Source organism: Gadus morhua, chromosome 8, assembly GCF_902167405.1.
Source record: "Gadus morhua chromosome 8, gadMor3.0, whole genome shotgun sequence".
In the NCBI taxonomy this organism is placed as follows: Eukaryota; Metazoa; Chordata; class Actinopteri; order Gadiformes; family Gadidae; genus Gadus; species Gadus morhua.
In genome coordinates this window covers 21606145-21623125 of record NC_044055.1, presented here as the reverse complement: position 1 = coordinate 21623125, position 16981 = coordinate 21606145, and the positions used below count along the sequence as shown (strand labels likewise).

Sequence of the window (16981 nt, the reverse complement as noted above, 5' to 3'; positions counted from 1 at the left end):
AGCAGAGTAAACAACATAACCCACGAGAAGCCCTCGTGGCAAGATACCAGCCCAGGGTCATCTGTCCGTCAAACAGAGGCAAGTGCTTTTGGTAAACAGAGTTTAATCTTTTTTTTCAAACCATGAGGTGAACTATGCTTTACGGAAAAACGTTCATTTCTTAATTTACTGAGGACAATGCAAGCTAACAAAATAGAACCAGATTATTTTTTCTACAAAAAAAAGAAAATCGTATATAGTATGAAACCAGCCTAAAATTGTGAAAGCACTTATTACACGTTTTGACTTCGACATATATACAAGCTATATACACTCAAATGAAACACTGTCTGCACAGTCTGCTATCTGTATGTTTAAGCACTGGAATGTGTGTCCTTTGTATTCCTGCGAGAGTGCCTAAACAAAGGCTTGGAGTCTTAAGCGAGGAGGGAAACAATCTTTCCAAATCCAACAAAGTATGATAAAAAAGAGATAATATAACCCTAGGATTACAGCAGAAAGTGTCTTCACTGAGTGTGCAGCGCGGCGGTCTTCACAGTTGAGGCAGCTTGTCCACGGGTGTGTCGAACTTGAAGTCGGGGGGGAAGAGGTCCGGGGCGCGGGGGTAGATCAGCCGGTAGGACTGCCGGATCGTCACGTCTGCCACGCCGGCGATGTCTCCGATCTCTGAGCACACGGGGAGACACAGAGACCGGGTTAGCCCTGCACGGACGCTAGCCACCTCCGACGTGTCATTGCCACGCAGTCACGCACACAAGGCCATCATTAGTTCTGCTAAACAAAAACAACGCCAACCTGTTAGCCCTGCACTGCTGCTATTGTTAGCTCTCTATGTGGACCTCAAGGCTCACATGTGGGGCTCTATCGTGGCAGATACCCTCTTAGCTCTGGATCGATACCTTTGTAAACATTAGCTCTACGTGGACACACAGGCCAACGCTAGCTTTGGCTTGACACCAACGTTAGAGCTAAATGGACCTCAGGGCTCGTGTTAGCTCGATACATAAACCAAGTGTCACCGCATTGCTCACAATCTCCTTGAGTTCACAGGTTCATCATATCTTATCTTTATAAACATATGCGAGCTCAGGGTGTAAAGCGGAAGAGCAGAAGAGGTCCCATTTGCAATCAACGTGCAATAGTGAGATAAGACTGAAAAGCCCAGTCTGAGGGAAAAAATACAAGTTCAAATGGCCGTCGCACCCAAAACAAATAAAGCCATGTGATCAAGCTCTTAAGGAGAGAGACGATCAGCCGAGCGCCGCTGGGTGAGCGAGCGGTGTGTCGGACCAGAGCGCAGTCAGCAGTCTGGATACCAACCAGGACGCTCCTCCCCTCCGTCGCTCACCCTTCTGGGTCTTCTTTTCGGCCGAGGCCTGGGAGGCCATGTAGATGGCGGCGGCGGCCACGGAGATGGGGCTGCGGCCGGGCACCAGGTCCAGCTCCACCGCCTTGCGGGCGATGAAGGTGGCGGCCATCTGCACGTGCTTGGGCAGGCCCAGGTTGGAGCAGAAGCGGGACATGAAGTCCCCGGTGGTGATGAGGTCCACGCTGGTCTCCAGGGCCTTCAGGATCAGCTTGAAGCAGCGGCCGATCTCCTTCTTGGAGATGCGGGACACGGCGCAGATCTCTGGGGGAGGAGGAGGGACGGGTTGGGTTTTAGATGGAACAGGCCCCACAGATTCATGAAGGGGAAGATGGGCCTCGAAAGAGCTAGGCTGACTTCTTTCGCTATAATTATTGCACTTCTGTCATCTCTCGCATGATTGCTCACTGTCTCACTGTATAGTCATTGTTAAGGCAGGGTAATCATTAGAACACTCTAGTGTTCATGATTGATTTAAAACGTTTCTGCTAAAAAACTTTATTTAAGAGCCTTCTTTATGGATCCTTTATCATTTATTTTGTGTGTGTGGACGTGTGGAGCTCCGTCTCGGCAGCGGCTGACTGCGGCGTCGGGGAGAAAGTTGGCGTTTCTGGACACATTTTGCAATGTTACTGCATAACGCCACGGTGTGGCTGGACGGTGGAGCTCCGTCTGAGCAGTGATTTATTTAATACCCTCGTCTGAGTGAGGGTTAAGCTTCCTAGACACCTATAGTATGACTACGGTGTGTGGCGGATTTCAAATTTATTGCTTAGTACAACGCTCATGACAACGCACAACGACGAAACTAGGGAAGTATCAAAAGGTGGGGGTGGGTCGTTACCATGAGGATAACAGGCCCCCCCTCTTTCCCAAAGCTCTCATCCCAAAACATACATTTCTTAAATCCCATAGAGTTTGAATTCCATCTGAAACAGTGGGCTCACTGGCTCTCTGAAGCTAACCCCCAGAAGCTGAATAACCCATTCAGAGGAGAGCAGGCTGAATCCCACCGCCGGTAAACACAGGGACAGGGGCCTGATGTTCAGTCTATTATTAAACCCCCATCACAGAGTGCCCCAGGCTGGGAGGCTTCTGGGGGTAAACCCGGACTGACCTTTAAATGTCCTGGGGACTCCTTCCTGTCTGCAGGCGATGTAGAGGCAGGCCGAGGCGATGGCGTCATTGGCACGACCTTTCAGGCTCTTCTGTTCGTAAACTTGCTTGAATAAGTTATTTGTTCGGTCCTTGGGGGGTGGCGAAAAAACAAGACACAATGGGTATTGTTCCCGGAACGGTCCCATTCAACCCTCCCACACAGGCCGACAGCCTTGAAGGTTTTTCAGCCAACAATGTCCTCAAGGTCCTTTATAAGGCACACGGGAAGAAATGCCAAAGTCTAAATCTAGAACTTGATTTCTCCATGTTATTAATCACCCTTATTCATTATTCTATTTCTCTACGTTCCTCAGCTCTAGATTGATTCAGGACGGTCCCCTGAGGGGCAGAGTACCGGGTGGAGGAGAGGGGGACCTACGATGATGTTCCTGGGCAGGTTGATGCGGTCCGCCATGGTGGTGATCTCCTTGAAGGCGTTCAGCATGGCGCGGTCCGAGCTGCTCATGGTGCGGCGGTTCTGGTACTTGGAGTTGCCAAACTCGTCGAAGCTGGCGGCGCCGGTGCCCTGGGGAGACCACAGGCGGAGCAGCGGTACTGTGAGGAGGCTCCGGGTACCAGAGAGCCCAGGGACCCTTCATCTGATCCACTGTTTGGATCCTATTGTCCATTCATCATGAAGGGACACTGCTCGTAGACGTATAGATCACAAATATTTAAACATACTATAAAATGTATACTTTTACATTTTTCTTTGCTGCTTGTCCAACAGAGCCGGATCGTTTAAGACATCTGCGTGGGAAAATGTCAGCGTTCAGCAATAAGTATTCTTACAGTGCAAACGGGTCTCCACTCCATTCTACTTTTCTTAATTGCATTAATTGTAATGAGAGAAAGGTTTAGAGGAACATTAGACACAGCCTCGTCTGTGTGATCAGTGTGTTTCAGTGTCTGGTACCACTATAAAGAGCCTGTCTAAGGCTGAGCTGCTACCAGTCAGCTAACTGGGTCAATGCCCCATCTCAGGCATCTTCTCCCCACAGGGCCCCATCACCTGGCCGCAACCATGGGAACAATTTCCATGGCAACGCAGTGTCACAGCTCCCCCCCTCATAGTCCCTTCAGTGACCCGCGGCCCTGGTGACGCCCTCAGCATCTCCGTAACGCCACTTCCTAATTAGTAGCCTGATTATAGTAAAGAGTGGGATAACATGAAAGAAAACCCTTCCTTTGATAGAGTTTAAATGTGACGCTCCCGGACTAATGCTACCGCGGCTGTCTCTTAGTGTCAGGAATGATTGTCTCACTGCGTCTCTCTAGCCCGCTGTGGAGCGGCTTAGGCCCGCTCTGATCTCTGGCTGGACTTTCATAACTCCGCCTCGGATGGGCCTCAAACTACTAGAAATCCTTCTGCCGTTTCCTGTGTGGCGTTCAATGACGTCCCTTCGTCTCTTCCTGGCGGCTGGGGTCTGGCGTGGCCGTCTGCACGCTGCTCCATGGGTTCTATTGTTCCTCCCTCTTCCCCCAGACTTGACCGGTAAATATTCCATTAACTTGGGGTGTCCTCACGCTTTAAACAAAACACTTGACAACCGTTTTGATTTCTTTTCTCGCTTCCTTCTAGATTTGCATCGTTTGACTTTGAACCCTTGCCTAACCCTATCTAAAGTTTTCCTTTAAGTGTTTAGTTTTCTGTTTGTTTTAAACGTGTCTAAATATGTCTAATAGGATCTCCAACCTAGTAATCTATGCCATTTTATCAGGGTTACGGAGAAAGGCTGTCATTAAGGGATAACAGGAGTCCGAGCCTGTGCTTGTGACGGTGGTAGGGACACTTTGTGAGGGTTCCACTCTGCTCCACTGACGGCAGGGTCTGTGAGGAGGTGTGGAGCTCCGTCGGGGCGGTGGTGGGTGATGGTCGAGACGGCCCAGTGTCATCTCAACCCAGAGTTTGGCTTCCGAGACACTTTAATAACGCTGTGGTGCTTGAAGCTTTTCATGTATAACATCGCTCATCACAGCGCTCAAACGCAACGACTGCACTGCAACCGGTATCAACGGTCCCTGTGGGTCGTCGCCTCAGGGACAACACACCCGCTCAGCCCAAAAACATTACAGTGAAACAGGGGGTCCTACAAGTCGGTGGTATTCCATCTCTCTTCAACTTTTACAACTCAACAACGCAAGCTCTGTGTTCGCCAATCTACTTATCAAGTCTTAAAAACAAAACAAAACTAAAGAAGGGTCAGGCTACTTCTAGCCTTGTAAGTGGTTTAAAGTAGCGATTTAGTTTGTACCATGAGACATGCCCCCAACGTTCCAAGTTTAAAGCGTTTTGGTAGAATCTGCTAAAAACAGCCAACTTAAGAATGCGTCTACATGCGCTTCTTTGCTCCCAAACAAACATTCCAACTCGTCAACATACTAAACATATCCCAGATCCATTTTACACCAGATTCCTATGAATAACTCATCTTGGGTGTTCTTCCCCAAGACTTCTAAGCTAGAACAGTGGACCCCCGGTGGTGGCCGTGGCGTCCCTCACCTTGCTGATCATGGTGGTGAGGTCTCCTCCGTTCAGCAGGGGGTTCTGGGCGTCTCCCACTCTGGACGGGTCTTTGGTGGCTTTCTCATTGGTGAAGGTCCTCCATTCTGAGCCCACGTCGATCACACGGTCGCCTGGGGGAAGGGGAGAGGGGTCGACGCACTGATGTAAACCAGTAGCTAGCTACGGTATTCCACGTGGCACCCAGAGCTCTGCTGTGCGCTGGATCTCACACACACACACACACACACACACACACACACACACACACACACACACACACACACACACACACACACACACACACACACACACACACACACACACACACACACACACACACACACACACACACACACACACCACCCGGCCGTCTGCTCTGGTGGAGCTGCAGGGGAATGGTCCTTCTTTGGTGGGAACCACACTATCTAGTTCAAAATCTGCATGACAAATAAAAGACTAGGAAAGCCTTCTCAGGAAGACATGCTACAAGTACCTAGTAGTACAAGTACTCAACAAGCTGAAACGTACTCCCTTTAGCAGGGGGCATACTAACTACTTAACTTATTACTAATTGGTTGGTTAGCTTTATTTGATTGGACTCCATTAAGTTTAGTCACGGATTACACCTGTAAACCTGCTCTAATAAAGAAGGTAGCCTGAAAGCCATAAAGCCCCCAATCTCCGTTTCCTGCCTCTTCCACCAGCCTCACAGGTACACCATCTGAGTTGAACCACTGATGGAAGGATTACAACACCACAGTATGTACAAAGAGAAACCAAGTGCAGTACAACATGACCGTCTCCACCGACCACACCCCCATCCTTCGACTGCTCTATTCCTTGAAATATGCATTAAGCAAGAAGGATGAGATCTGTGATAATATAATCCATTTAGCTCCCTTCAGACCCATGAACCCTCCCGAGACCGACACCCAGCCTCTCATCCTCCTCCGGCGGGCTGGAGGCGGGCGGGCTGAACAGAGCGAGCAGGAGGTTGCATCAGAGAGATGTCCTTCATGACCCCAGGGGCCCGACCCCAGAGGGGCCATTAGGCGTTGGCCATGTTTTTGTTCCACGGCGACTGACGTTTTACTGGGAGCTTTCTTATCGGAAGAGAGCTGTTCCGACTGCTCCAATAGGAAAGTAAGGCTGGCACAGGGTGAATGTACAGTTCCACCGAGCAGACGCGTTTATCGACAGCAATTTATGAGGCTGAGGACTAAGCGAGCATACACGGAAAGGAGTCGTTATAAAGAAACAAATCCACGTGCTGCACAACCTAGTTTCTAATAAACTGCTGGACAGAGTGCAGAGTAGCTATAGGAATCAGGACCCACTGTTAGTGGGATATTGCTGCTAGGAGGTGAGCCTGGCAAACTAATTCATCAACATGATGTGAGCATTCTTTGTTTACCAGACAAAGCCATCATTTTTTCTAAACAGGAAACGGAGTCGTAAACGCCTCCTTACATCTGAACCATCAGGTATCCCCTGTATGCCTGTGGAGATGGATATGTGCTTGGATTGCTGCCAGTGTCGATAATGGCTGATCTCTCGTTCCAGACACAATCTCCATTGGAAGACTCCCTTTCCCTTCCCTTTGCTTCTGATTCTTAGAAACCCCTACCATCATCTAATCATGCCTTAATTTCCAATGCACATTTCAAAAAGATTCTCTAAGTCTGTCTTATTTCAAGCAGATAGTTGACTATCGTCTGGATTTTATTGGAATTATTTCAATATATTTTCAACAGGGCATCAGCAAATTGTGAGCTCCAGGGTTAGAGTGTTATAAAATAATCGTTTTAACTCTCTTCTTTACAGACAATACAAATCCATTATGAGTATTTCAAACATCAATTTTACAAGCACTGCATTGTCAAATGAAAAAGCACTGCATTTGGCATTGCCTAAGCGTTGCTAAATGCCTCAAAACCACCAGGAAGGCGAGATTGTGTGTTTTACTTTTTTTTTATACACCATATAACTTCACACTGTTTGATTTAAAGGCAAGCAGCTTCAATGGCGCTTAAAGGTTGTCCAAACAAATAGATGGAATAAAATGTTTGCATTTGAGTGTGTAGTTTGTGAGGCTGTTTGGAACACCATCGGCGGAGTAGTTAATGTTAATAGAGTAGAACAGTGACCAACCCCTATTTAAAGGGCTCCATTTCAGACATTTCCCATTCCTTCACTCTGACCTTTCAGAAAATCCTTAAAAAGTTTTGAGTCTGGCTGCAAGCCAACCAACTAAGAGGTACAGCGTGACCATAAATAAATGTAATTCAAAGCAACAACAACATTTTGGTATTTTTCTTTAGGTACAACACTTTCATTCCTTTCCAAGGACTTCTACATAAAGATAGTTTAGCACTTTTTTAATTTAACCTTGTTGTCATTATTATATTGTTTATACGCAAAACAAAATCCCATCAGTGGCTTTGGGATCCCCACCTCAGTCCGAGGTTGGACCCGCAGAGCTACAATGCAGCCTTAAGGTTTCTGAACAAGGTCTCCAAAGTAAGAGACTCAGCCTACTACCAATTATCAAAGAGCAAATAGGTGGTTTGAACATTGTGCAACGTTTTGAAAACATTTCCCAGCAGGACTGGTGCTATTTACCCCGGGCTATATCCCACAGGCGCTTTGGTCAACGGATCGCCATGAATGGAAAAACATTGGCACCTGTTCTGTTCATGGTCACTGAATAACCAACATGTTATCATTAATGGGTAGGGATTTTTGGTGTCTTTTGGACTCGTTTGAACATTGAAATGGCTGCTTAATACGTTCATTATTAAAGCCCTCCTAGAACGATCAAAGCCCTGATAGCTGGGAGTTGATGGCTTGTGTCTCCTCACACTGGACCGAAGCTGTCCAAGTTCTACCACAATATTCAAATCATGGCAAAGTGAATAATCAAACTACAAAACTAATGAATGATAATTTGCTCAATAAAATAAAATAAAAAGCATTCATCTCAATTGAAATTCGAATAGCTACCAAAGGAAGGAATATCATAATATCAAATATTCGGGCTCCATTCAATAAACGACCAATTTCCTTTCTGACAAATTGTGTCCCTCTTCCTTATGGGTTCTATTGATTCCAACATATTCTAACTTTTTTATGGACAGGTGAAAGAAAAGGCAACCTGCTGATACATGTGCTCACTAAGCCCGAACCACAGATGGCAACACCTGGACAGCACTGAAGTAACACTTCTTGCTTGCTTCACGGGCAGTAATACTCACCGACAACAAGTCCGCACTCGGGGCAGATCATGTCCCCGGCTCTGTAGTCCTCCACTAGCAGGGCATCAGGGTGGTTTGGGCACGTCACTCTGGGTAATGCCAGGGCCTCTCCGCTACAGAGAAAAGTACCAGATAGACAGAATGTGAGTTGGTGTGGGGGTGACAGAGTGAGTGAGTTATTGTTTGATTGGTAATTTTTCCTTCATGGTATTATAAAGTGATGTTTCCCTATAAAGCAGATGACAAAAGTTACAAACATAAGTTCAAAATGAGTGCCAATTCAATTCATATTTTTATTAGACGGACATCGGATGAATAGTCTTCCTCGTTAGAAAAAACCTGGGATAAACCCAAAGAACGAAGAGGAAACCCACTTTCTAGTCTGCCAAGTGGTGAGATTTTGTTGAATTTGAACTCCGGGCAATTAGGAACAATATTCTCTATAGGAGAGAGCTCAGTATTCCCAATCCTACAACGTAGGACCAACATACACGCAGACACACACAATGTACAGCCAAAGTCACGAGGGCCGCCGCCGAGGTCACGACGCATCACCCCACCAACTACTGCAGCTGCTGCTGGTGTTGCGAGACAAACATGTAAAACTTCTGCCCGAGTCAAACGTCACGGATATCTGACGCGTAGGACACACACTCGGCAGATGTCAATCATTGTAAGGCGTTTTTTGTATTATAAAATGATGATGAAAGTGAGTGGTGTCTGACTGTTGAGGTTGACGGCTGACACATCGGTTAGCAGTCTACAAACATGGTTCAAATTCATACAATAAAAAGCGGGCAGAAAGGCAGGTCACAACAGTCACTTACACAAAGGGCAAAGACACAATAGTGTTGTTAAAATAATTATAAATGCCTTCCGCAAGAGATTAAGTTTTGGATGGTCAACGTTGTAGCATAACAACGGTGGTGGACCTCAAAGATAACGAAATAGCGAACAAGTTTTAGAACCGACGATGTCGTGGCAGTAGTGGATTTTTAACCACTCGACTGTTTTTTATCAACACATAATTCAAGCATCACACATGAACCAATGATATACAATTTTAAACAACGTATACGCACCGGCTTGTCGACGCCATGTTACCGAGTAGCTTTCAGACAACACAGGCGAACAATGGATTCTACTACCTCTATTTATAGATTTGTCTGACCACGTGTCTGCAAAACAACGGGCAGAGAGAAGGTTCAAAATACAGACAACGCATGAAAGCATACTTTTGTATGACGGTCTAAATGCATACCCGTAGGGCAGAGAAACTTGCATTTGCTTACGGTGTTAATACATACAATTAAACAGAAAGCATGACATTTTGTAAGCATGCAAATCACTTTTCAGATGTTTGTTTTGGAACCGATTCAGGAACAAAGTTTTGTGCTGATAGTCAATAATTAAATAAGGGATACTTGTATATTTCTTGGGGACTTTTTATAAACAAATATATTCACATCACTGAATAAAATAAATAGTTGACTGATACAAAATGAAGAGTACATGCCTCAAACTTGACCTATTACAAATGAACTGTTCCTTCATCGAACATAATAAAAAGTTAAGAAGCAAATTACGTGTCCATTTTATAAGTCATCGTTTAATTTGTTTTAGTAGAATATCCTTGCACAAGCTAAGTTATAATGTCTCTCACAGCAACTTCAGCTCTGGGAAGTTGAGATGATGATATTGGTAACCCTCGTGCCAGGGCAGTCTACAATCATCATCAACACATGATCTACAGCTGGTCAATAGGCCTATATCCCAAATTACACCTACAAAGAAACCAACACATGAATGCATACACACACACACACACACACACACACACACACACACACACACACACACACACACACACACACACACACACACACACACACACACACACACACACACAGTAAACACCTAACAAAACAGAAAACGTTCATTGTCTAGAACTGAACACACAACAAATAATAGTTATAGCAATAATAGATAAATACAGTCATGATCTTTACACCCTGATTTTGATATAAGTATCCCTACTGTATCATGACTTATATAGTATATAGACTATATAGTTATTAGTTATTTGTGATGGCCACCGACTTTTTACCATTGGCCACTATGGTTAGATTTTTTTATTATTATTTACTATTAATGATAATAATGATATAATTATATTTAATACTAATATATACTGTATTACAATAATAAAATAAATTGTTTATAGGCATTAATGGAGTGAGCATGGAAATTACATTTTTAGGGATGGTAATAGAGGTACCGTTTGGGCTACCATTTGTAATAAAATAACCACCAAAAAGTAAAGCAAATGTCTTTGAGCTCTAATCCTAATTTCCGTAACGCCCTTTAAGCAACATGTTGTACCTAAAATCAGTGAAGCTGGGCTACAATGGGCTGTAATTGCAGAGAACACAGTACAGCCACCACACAGATCGCTCCAAGCTTCCTCTCAAAGTGCACATGGGAGGAGTGAGCGCAGCAGAGTACCAGCAGCAGCCAGCAGCCCAGGACCGGTTGAAACCTGTATCATGGTGAAACTCAGCAGACAACACCTCTATGCTGTGTATCATCTACCATATCCCGCTCTATCCTGAAAATAGCTGCCATGGATGCGTCTTCAGTTATACAATAACGTGACAGAATACAATTCAGTTAAATACACTGTCTTGGATTATATTTATTTGGTGGCTTTCCAAACACACAGCCAGACAGCTTCCAGACAGACAGACCGGTTAATTATAACAAACCAGTGGTGTGGCAAGTGTGGGCATGGTGCATAGGTGAGTAGCCTATGTGAATTCTCTTTTCTTTTCTGCAAGTTACGCCTGTGGCGGGCAGGTGGTCGGTGGTATTAGGACCTTGAACAGTTTACATTTACCATGACGTTTTTACCCCAAGAGTCAGGAACAGTCCGGGTTAGGCGTCTTCCCCAGGGAACCCTCGACAGCCAGCTAAGAGGAACCGGGGATCGAACTAGCAACATTCCGGTTACCAACCAACCTGCTCTACCCCTCTACCCCTCTACCTCCTGAGCTTCTGCCGCCCATTTGAAGTGTAGATAAGCGAGCCCGGCTGTGTGAGCTTAGCCGGCCGTCCAATGAGCACCGCGGATCACAACACGGGACCGCTCGGTCCGTTGCAGCCGGGGGGGCCAGGAGAGGATCTGCGCAGACTCTCCAACTTGAAGACGAGATGGCTCTCGCCTCAGCATTAGGAACCCTGTGTAACGTTTGCGACATCACGGTACAAGGCTGAGACGGACTAGGTACATGCGTGTAGTGACATCGGTATCTTAAAAGTACAATGAAGTAGGATATTTTTATTTTTTAAGAGTAGACATGGATCGTCGACCGAAGAGAGAATAGTTTTTTGATCACAGCCGACCAACAGTAAGTTGATCGCCGTTTATACGTGTTTATCCAATAGTAGTAGACGAGCTACGCTGGTTAAGTTAACGTGTGGTACATCATAGCGTGAGGGTGCTAGCCCAAGTAGGCTCGGCTCCTAGTGTTCCCGTTTTCCGTCACCTGATGTCCACCGAATACGATCACATGGAATAATATCTTGTTTTAAAATATCTCGGTTGCAAGCGATATTGATTCTATTTCGTCTCTCGGTTGACTTGATATCGCCCACCTAAAGCATGGAAGCCGGTCGCCCGTTTTAAAGATCAGCAAAAATCTGTGAATAATTATCGAGTAGTGTATTAGTGTAACGTTAACCTCTACATCTCTAACTGCTATTTTAACTCCCTCCAAACGGGCCACTATGGATGTTTGGGTCGAGACTGTTGAGCTAATGTTCCATAGGAGCCGGCGAATACAGTTAATAATTGAGATAAGTTGATCTTTATATGTGAAGGGAAAATTAATGGTGAACAAGTTCACTATGTTCAGACTGAAAAGCAACCTGGCCTTAAGTTATAAGGTTACAGCTTATTTACAGGTGAAGGTTAGAGCAACTGCCCAACCTAACCCAAACACAGGAAGCACCACATAACTAGAGGGCATAAAACCACACATGGCTTTTCTTAGGAAAATAAAAACGTCTGGTCTGAGTCACATCCAGGGCTATATGGAGTGGCTGCAAATGCGGAATTGGTGTGGGGATATGATAGAAATCTGGTATACATAATTGAATAATCCGTTTTTAATACCCTATTCTTTTGCACAGTACAGTAGCTGTTATTTATCCTTTGTTTATATCTATGTTAGGCCCATTGTCTGTGCAGATTAAAAAAAATGCAAGACAAATTCATTTCTTTGAATACCTAAATGTTTCATTGATAATCTTTCCATTGATTCCGAATTGTATTGAACCAGATAAACGTGTATGAAACAATTCTTTACCTTGCCCTTTTACTATTGCCAAACTGAAAGCCCCTGCGAGTTGCTTGTTGTTGCAGTATTGTACTTTCACGTTGAAGGAAATCTGATACCATACAATAATAAGAACCTCCTTGAGTTCATCACCAGTCGGATGGCAAACTGAGACATGTTGACGATTTGAAAGTAAAAAAAACATAAAGTGTATGTTTAACAGAACACTTTTGATTCCATAACCTAATTTTCTATCTTCTTCATTGCAGTGATGTTCACTCTCACAGAGGTTGCATCCCTGAACGACATCCAACCGACGTACCGCATCCTGAAGCCATGGTGGGACGTCTTCATGGACTACCTAGGTGTGATCATGCTCATGCTGGCTATATTTGCCATGACGATGCAGATCACCAAGGACCAGGTGGCGTGCCTTCCCTTTATAGAGGAGCCGGAGCAGACGTCAGGGGCGGGGCCTAAACCTTTCTCCACACAAAGTCCAAAGGAGGCAACCACGCAAGGGGTCAATGAGGCAACGCTGTCCCCCACCCCTCTGATCATACCCAAGGACTTACCTGACAGTGAGGTCCACAGGAGCCACGTTTCACATGCACACACTGCCTCAATGGCAAAAATGTATTCTCAGCCAGCCGGGATCAGCACCAACCTGGACTATCAACAATATATCTTTGTCAACCAAATGTGCTACCACGTTGCCTTGCCTTGGTATTCCAAGTACTTTCCATACCTCACCCTTATCCACACCCTCATACTGATGGTCAGCAGCAATTTCTGGTTTAAGTACCCCAAAACGAGCTCAAAGATTGAGCACTTTGTCTCCATCCTGGGTAGATGTTTCGAGTCTCCCTGGACCACCAAGGCTCTCTCTGAGACCGCATGTGAGGACTCTGAGGAGAACAAGCAGCGGCTGACGGGGAAGACTACGACTCCAAAACACGCATCATCAGAGGGCAAAGAAGATGGCACGGATGCAAGCTTGTCCACACCCATGCTTGGAAACACGGGGGTCAAGTTCTCCGCCGATAAGCCCATCGTTGAGGTCCCAAGTAGTATGACGATCCTGGACAAGAAAGACGGCGAGCAGGCCAAAGCCCTTTTTGAGAAGGTGAGAAAGTTCCGGGCCCACGTGGAGGACAGTGACTTCATCTACAAGCTGTATGTGGCTCAGACCATTGTCAAAACTGTCAAGTTCATTGTGATTTTGTCATACACGTCCACTTTTATGGCTTCTATCGAATTTGTGCACGAATGTGTGCCCGAAATCAAACATCTGACCGGGTACAGCCGGTTCTACTGCACCCACAATATGGCTTACATGCTGCGAAAGCTTCTTCTGAGCTACATGGCTTTGATTATGATCTACGGAATGGTGTGCATTTATTCTCTTTTTTGGCTATTCCGGCGGTCCCTTAAAGAGTACTCCTTTGAGAAGGTCCGAGAGGAGAGCAGCTTCAGTGACATCCCAGATGTCAAAAACGACTTTGCGTTCCTGTTACACATGGTTGACCAGTATGACCAGCTATACTCAAAGCGTTTCGGTGTATTCTTGTCTGAGGTCAGCGAAAACAAGCTGAGAGAGATCAGTCTTAATCACGAGTGGACTTTTGAAAAATTGAGGCAGCTTGTGACGCGAAACCCACAGGATCAGCAGGAGCTGCATCTCTTCATGCTCTCTGGCCTTCCCAATGCAGTGTTTGATCTCACTGACCTAGACGTGCTTAAGCTGGAACTGATTCCCGAGGTGAGGTTCTCAGCAAAGGTTTCTCAGATGACAAGCCTGCAGGAGCTGCATCTTTGCCACTGCCCAGCCAAAGTGGAGCAGACTGCCTTTGCATTCCTTCGTGACCATCTCCGCTGCCTTCATGTCAAGTTCACTGATGTTGCAGAAATTCCTAATTGGGTGTATCTGCTGAGAAGCCTGAGGGAGCTGAATCTAGTTGGGAATTTGAGCTCGGAAAATAACAAAATGATAGGTCTAGAGTCCATGCGCGATTTGAAACACCTAAAAACATTATATCTGAAGAGCAATCTCACAAAAATGCCAACCAATATCGCTGACCTCTCACCACATCTTGTAAAATTAGTGGTGCACAACGAGGACACCAAATTATTGGTACTCAATAGTCTTAAAAAGATGACTAATCTTGCTGAACTTGAGTTACATAGTTGTGAGTTGGAGCGAATTCCCCATGCTATTTTCAGCCTCACCAACCTACAGGAACTTGACCTAAAATCCAACAACATCCGAACCATAGAGGAGGTCATCAGCTTTCAACACCTCAAGAGGTTGACTTGCCTCAAACTGTGGCACAACAAAATTATTACCATTCCAGCTTCCATCGGCCAAGTGAAAACTTTAGAGGCACTCCACCTGTCACACAACAAACTGGAGACCCTGCCTCCAGCCTTGTTCTCATTGCCCAAACTCCGACATCTAGATGTGGGCCACAATTCCATTACAGTGCTCCCAACTGACGTAGGACTCCTACACAATCTTCAACACCTGGCGATTAACTCGAACAAATTGGAGGTGCTTCCCAAACAACTGTTCAGATGCACCAAACTCAAGGCACTCTGTCTTGGAAACAATGGGCTCACCGTTCTGCCAGAGACAGTAGGACAACTTGTCCAGCTGACGCAACTCGAGCTGCGAGGGAACTGTCTCGACCGACTTCCTGCCCAGTTGGGTAACTGCCGTTTGCTGCGCAAGAACTGCCTAATTGTTGAGGACCACCTCTTTGATGCACTGCCAGTTGAAGTGAAAGAAGGTATCAGCCGAGAGACAAATGTTTCCTTCACGAATGGCTTATAGCCGATAAAAGGAAAAGCGGACCCACGGATAGGCTGGCAACTTTGAAAGTTAGCGGCGCCGTCAGGTGGTCCGAAAAATGATGCCCTTTAATAATATATATATATTTTCTGATTATTTCAATGATCATAATTATAGCACAATAGATTAGATATTGTTCAATTGGTAATAGGTAAGAGGAACAGGACAGAGACAAAGAAAATGACTTAATGACTTGTGACTTAATGCAGCTTAGCTTTTAATTTTTAGCATTGCTTGTGTTTTAAAACAGCAAAATATGTTATGTTCATGTTATAATATTCCATACACCAAAGTTCATGTACATGTTACATTAATTTATTGTCCTAGGTACTCAGGTATAATTGTAACCGTGGGGAACAGCCTTTTGCCTTAATTGCTGCTAAAAAATCTTTTACAGTGGGGTCAGACGTCAAAACAAACAGCCCAAAAAAAATGCATTTTAGGTTACCATGATTTATATTAATCTATTGTACACTGTTCATTTGGGCATTTTCTATAAATATGTAGTGTAAACAATAAAACTAAATGGTACAATAGTTTTTATATGCAGATTATTAAATATACCATGTTTGTATTTATTTCCCCAGGACTTGTAGGCACAGTCAGAACTGTAGCTTGAGTAGTCTAACTTATGTGACCGGTACGAGCCACTATTGGACTTCTGCCTCGTCAGGGCAAAGATTGTATATTGACTAAGGCCTAAAGTACAGGAATTCATCTGTACCTTGAGATATGTATTTGATTGTTTAGTGAATGCTTTTGCTATTACAGCTACAAAGGACATCCCTACCTTTATCTTGTCCACTCGTGACTTTACCCAGAAGAACACAGTCATCAGAAGGGAGATATATTTTCCCTAACCTTTTCATGTTTTTGAAAACATGTTAATTATTGTACACATGTTAATTTATCCCACTAATATTGCGATTGTCCATGGCTTAAGTGTACATTTCAGAACATTGTAATGAGAACTCGTTTTTTTGTTTGCTTCCGATGTATTTGTGTATAATGTTCAAAGCTGTTTTACTCATCTTGACAGCTTCTGTACTTCCTGAATGATCACATGCTCAAAGGTCAGTCTGTTATGGCACAATAAAACCAAAAAGTTGATTGTTTCTTGTTGATTTCATGATTGTGGAAAAGTGTATACATCACATCACACATCACATGCAATTCTTTTTAAAAAATAAATGCTACGCTTCAGATAGGCCATATGTAATTCGGAGAGCTGAAAGCTGAAATCCTACCCCTCTTCCACCGTATCTGTTCAGACTGCATCTGGGCATAAGAAATAAAGTAATTATTTATCTCCTCTTTATATAGTGTAGCAGGTAAAGCAGTTTGCTTATTTGATCAATTCGATGTACTTTAATGATTCTTGCACTATTTGGGTTAAAGCTTTATTGTCTAATTAACTTTGGACAAAAGCGACAGCTTTATTAATGTAATGTAATGAATAGTGAGATTGCACGAAATACTTAAATGAGCATACAATGACATATGATTGCA

General features: G+C 44.6%; 2 protein-coding genes across 5 annotated transcripts; one reads left to right on the top strand and one right to left on the bottom strand.

The window, feature by feature from the left end:
* Nucleotides 1-86: 86 nt before the first annotated feature.
* gtf2b (general transcription factor IIB) lies at nt 87-11336 on the bottom strand. Of its 2 annotated transcripts, none has more exons than XM_030364945.1 (7): nt 11195-11336; nt 8285-8397; nt 5028-5161; nt 2904-3050; nt 2484-2613; nt 1349-1630; nt 87-666 (listed from the first exon to the last, which is right to left on the bottom strand). In XM_030364945.1, exons 2-7 carry the CDS (start codon nt 8313-8315, stop codon nt 533-535), a joined length of 858 nt encoding a protein of 285 aa, XP_030220805.1. In that variant the 5' UTR covers nt 8316-8397; nt 11195-11336; the 3' UTR covers nt 87-532. The 2 variants fall into 2 exon arrangements, with proteins under 2 accessions (XP_030220805.1, XP_030220804.1); XM_030364944.1 differs by lacking the exon at nt 11195-11336 and adding an exon at nt 9367-9480.
* lrrc8da (leucine rich repeat containing 8 VRAC subunit Da) lies at nt 10722-16587 on the top strand. 3 transcript variants are annotated; one of them, XM_030364918.1, is made up of 2 exons: nt 10722-11082; nt 12891-16587. In XM_030364918.1, the coding sequence occupies exon 2, from the start codon at nt 12893-12895 to the stop codon at nt 15452-15454; it is 2562 nt and encodes an 853-aa protein (XP_030220778.1). In that variant the 5' UTR covers nt 10722-11082; nt 12891-12892; the 3' UTR covers nt 15455-16587. The 3 variants fall into 3 exon arrangements, with proteins under 3 accessions (XP_030220778.1, XP_030220777.1, XP_030220780.1); XM_030364917.1 differs by lacking the exon at nt 10722-11082 and adding an exon at nt 11395-11691; XM_030364920.1 differs by lacking the exon at nt 10722-11082 and adding an exon at nt 11441-11567.
* The last annotated feature ends 394 nt before the right edge of the window (nt 16588-16981 follow it).

Coding starts and splice junctions, on each gene's coding strand:
- gtf2b (XM_030364944.1), bottom strand. Junction 5,162..8,284: donor CGAGTGCGGACTTGTTGTCG/GTGAGTATTACT, acceptor CCCTTCCCCCAG/GCGACCGTGTGATCGACGTG. Junction 667..1,348: donor CGAAAAGAAGACCCAGAAGG/GTGAGCGACGGA, acceptor CCGTGTGCTCAG/AGATCGGAGACATCGCCGGC.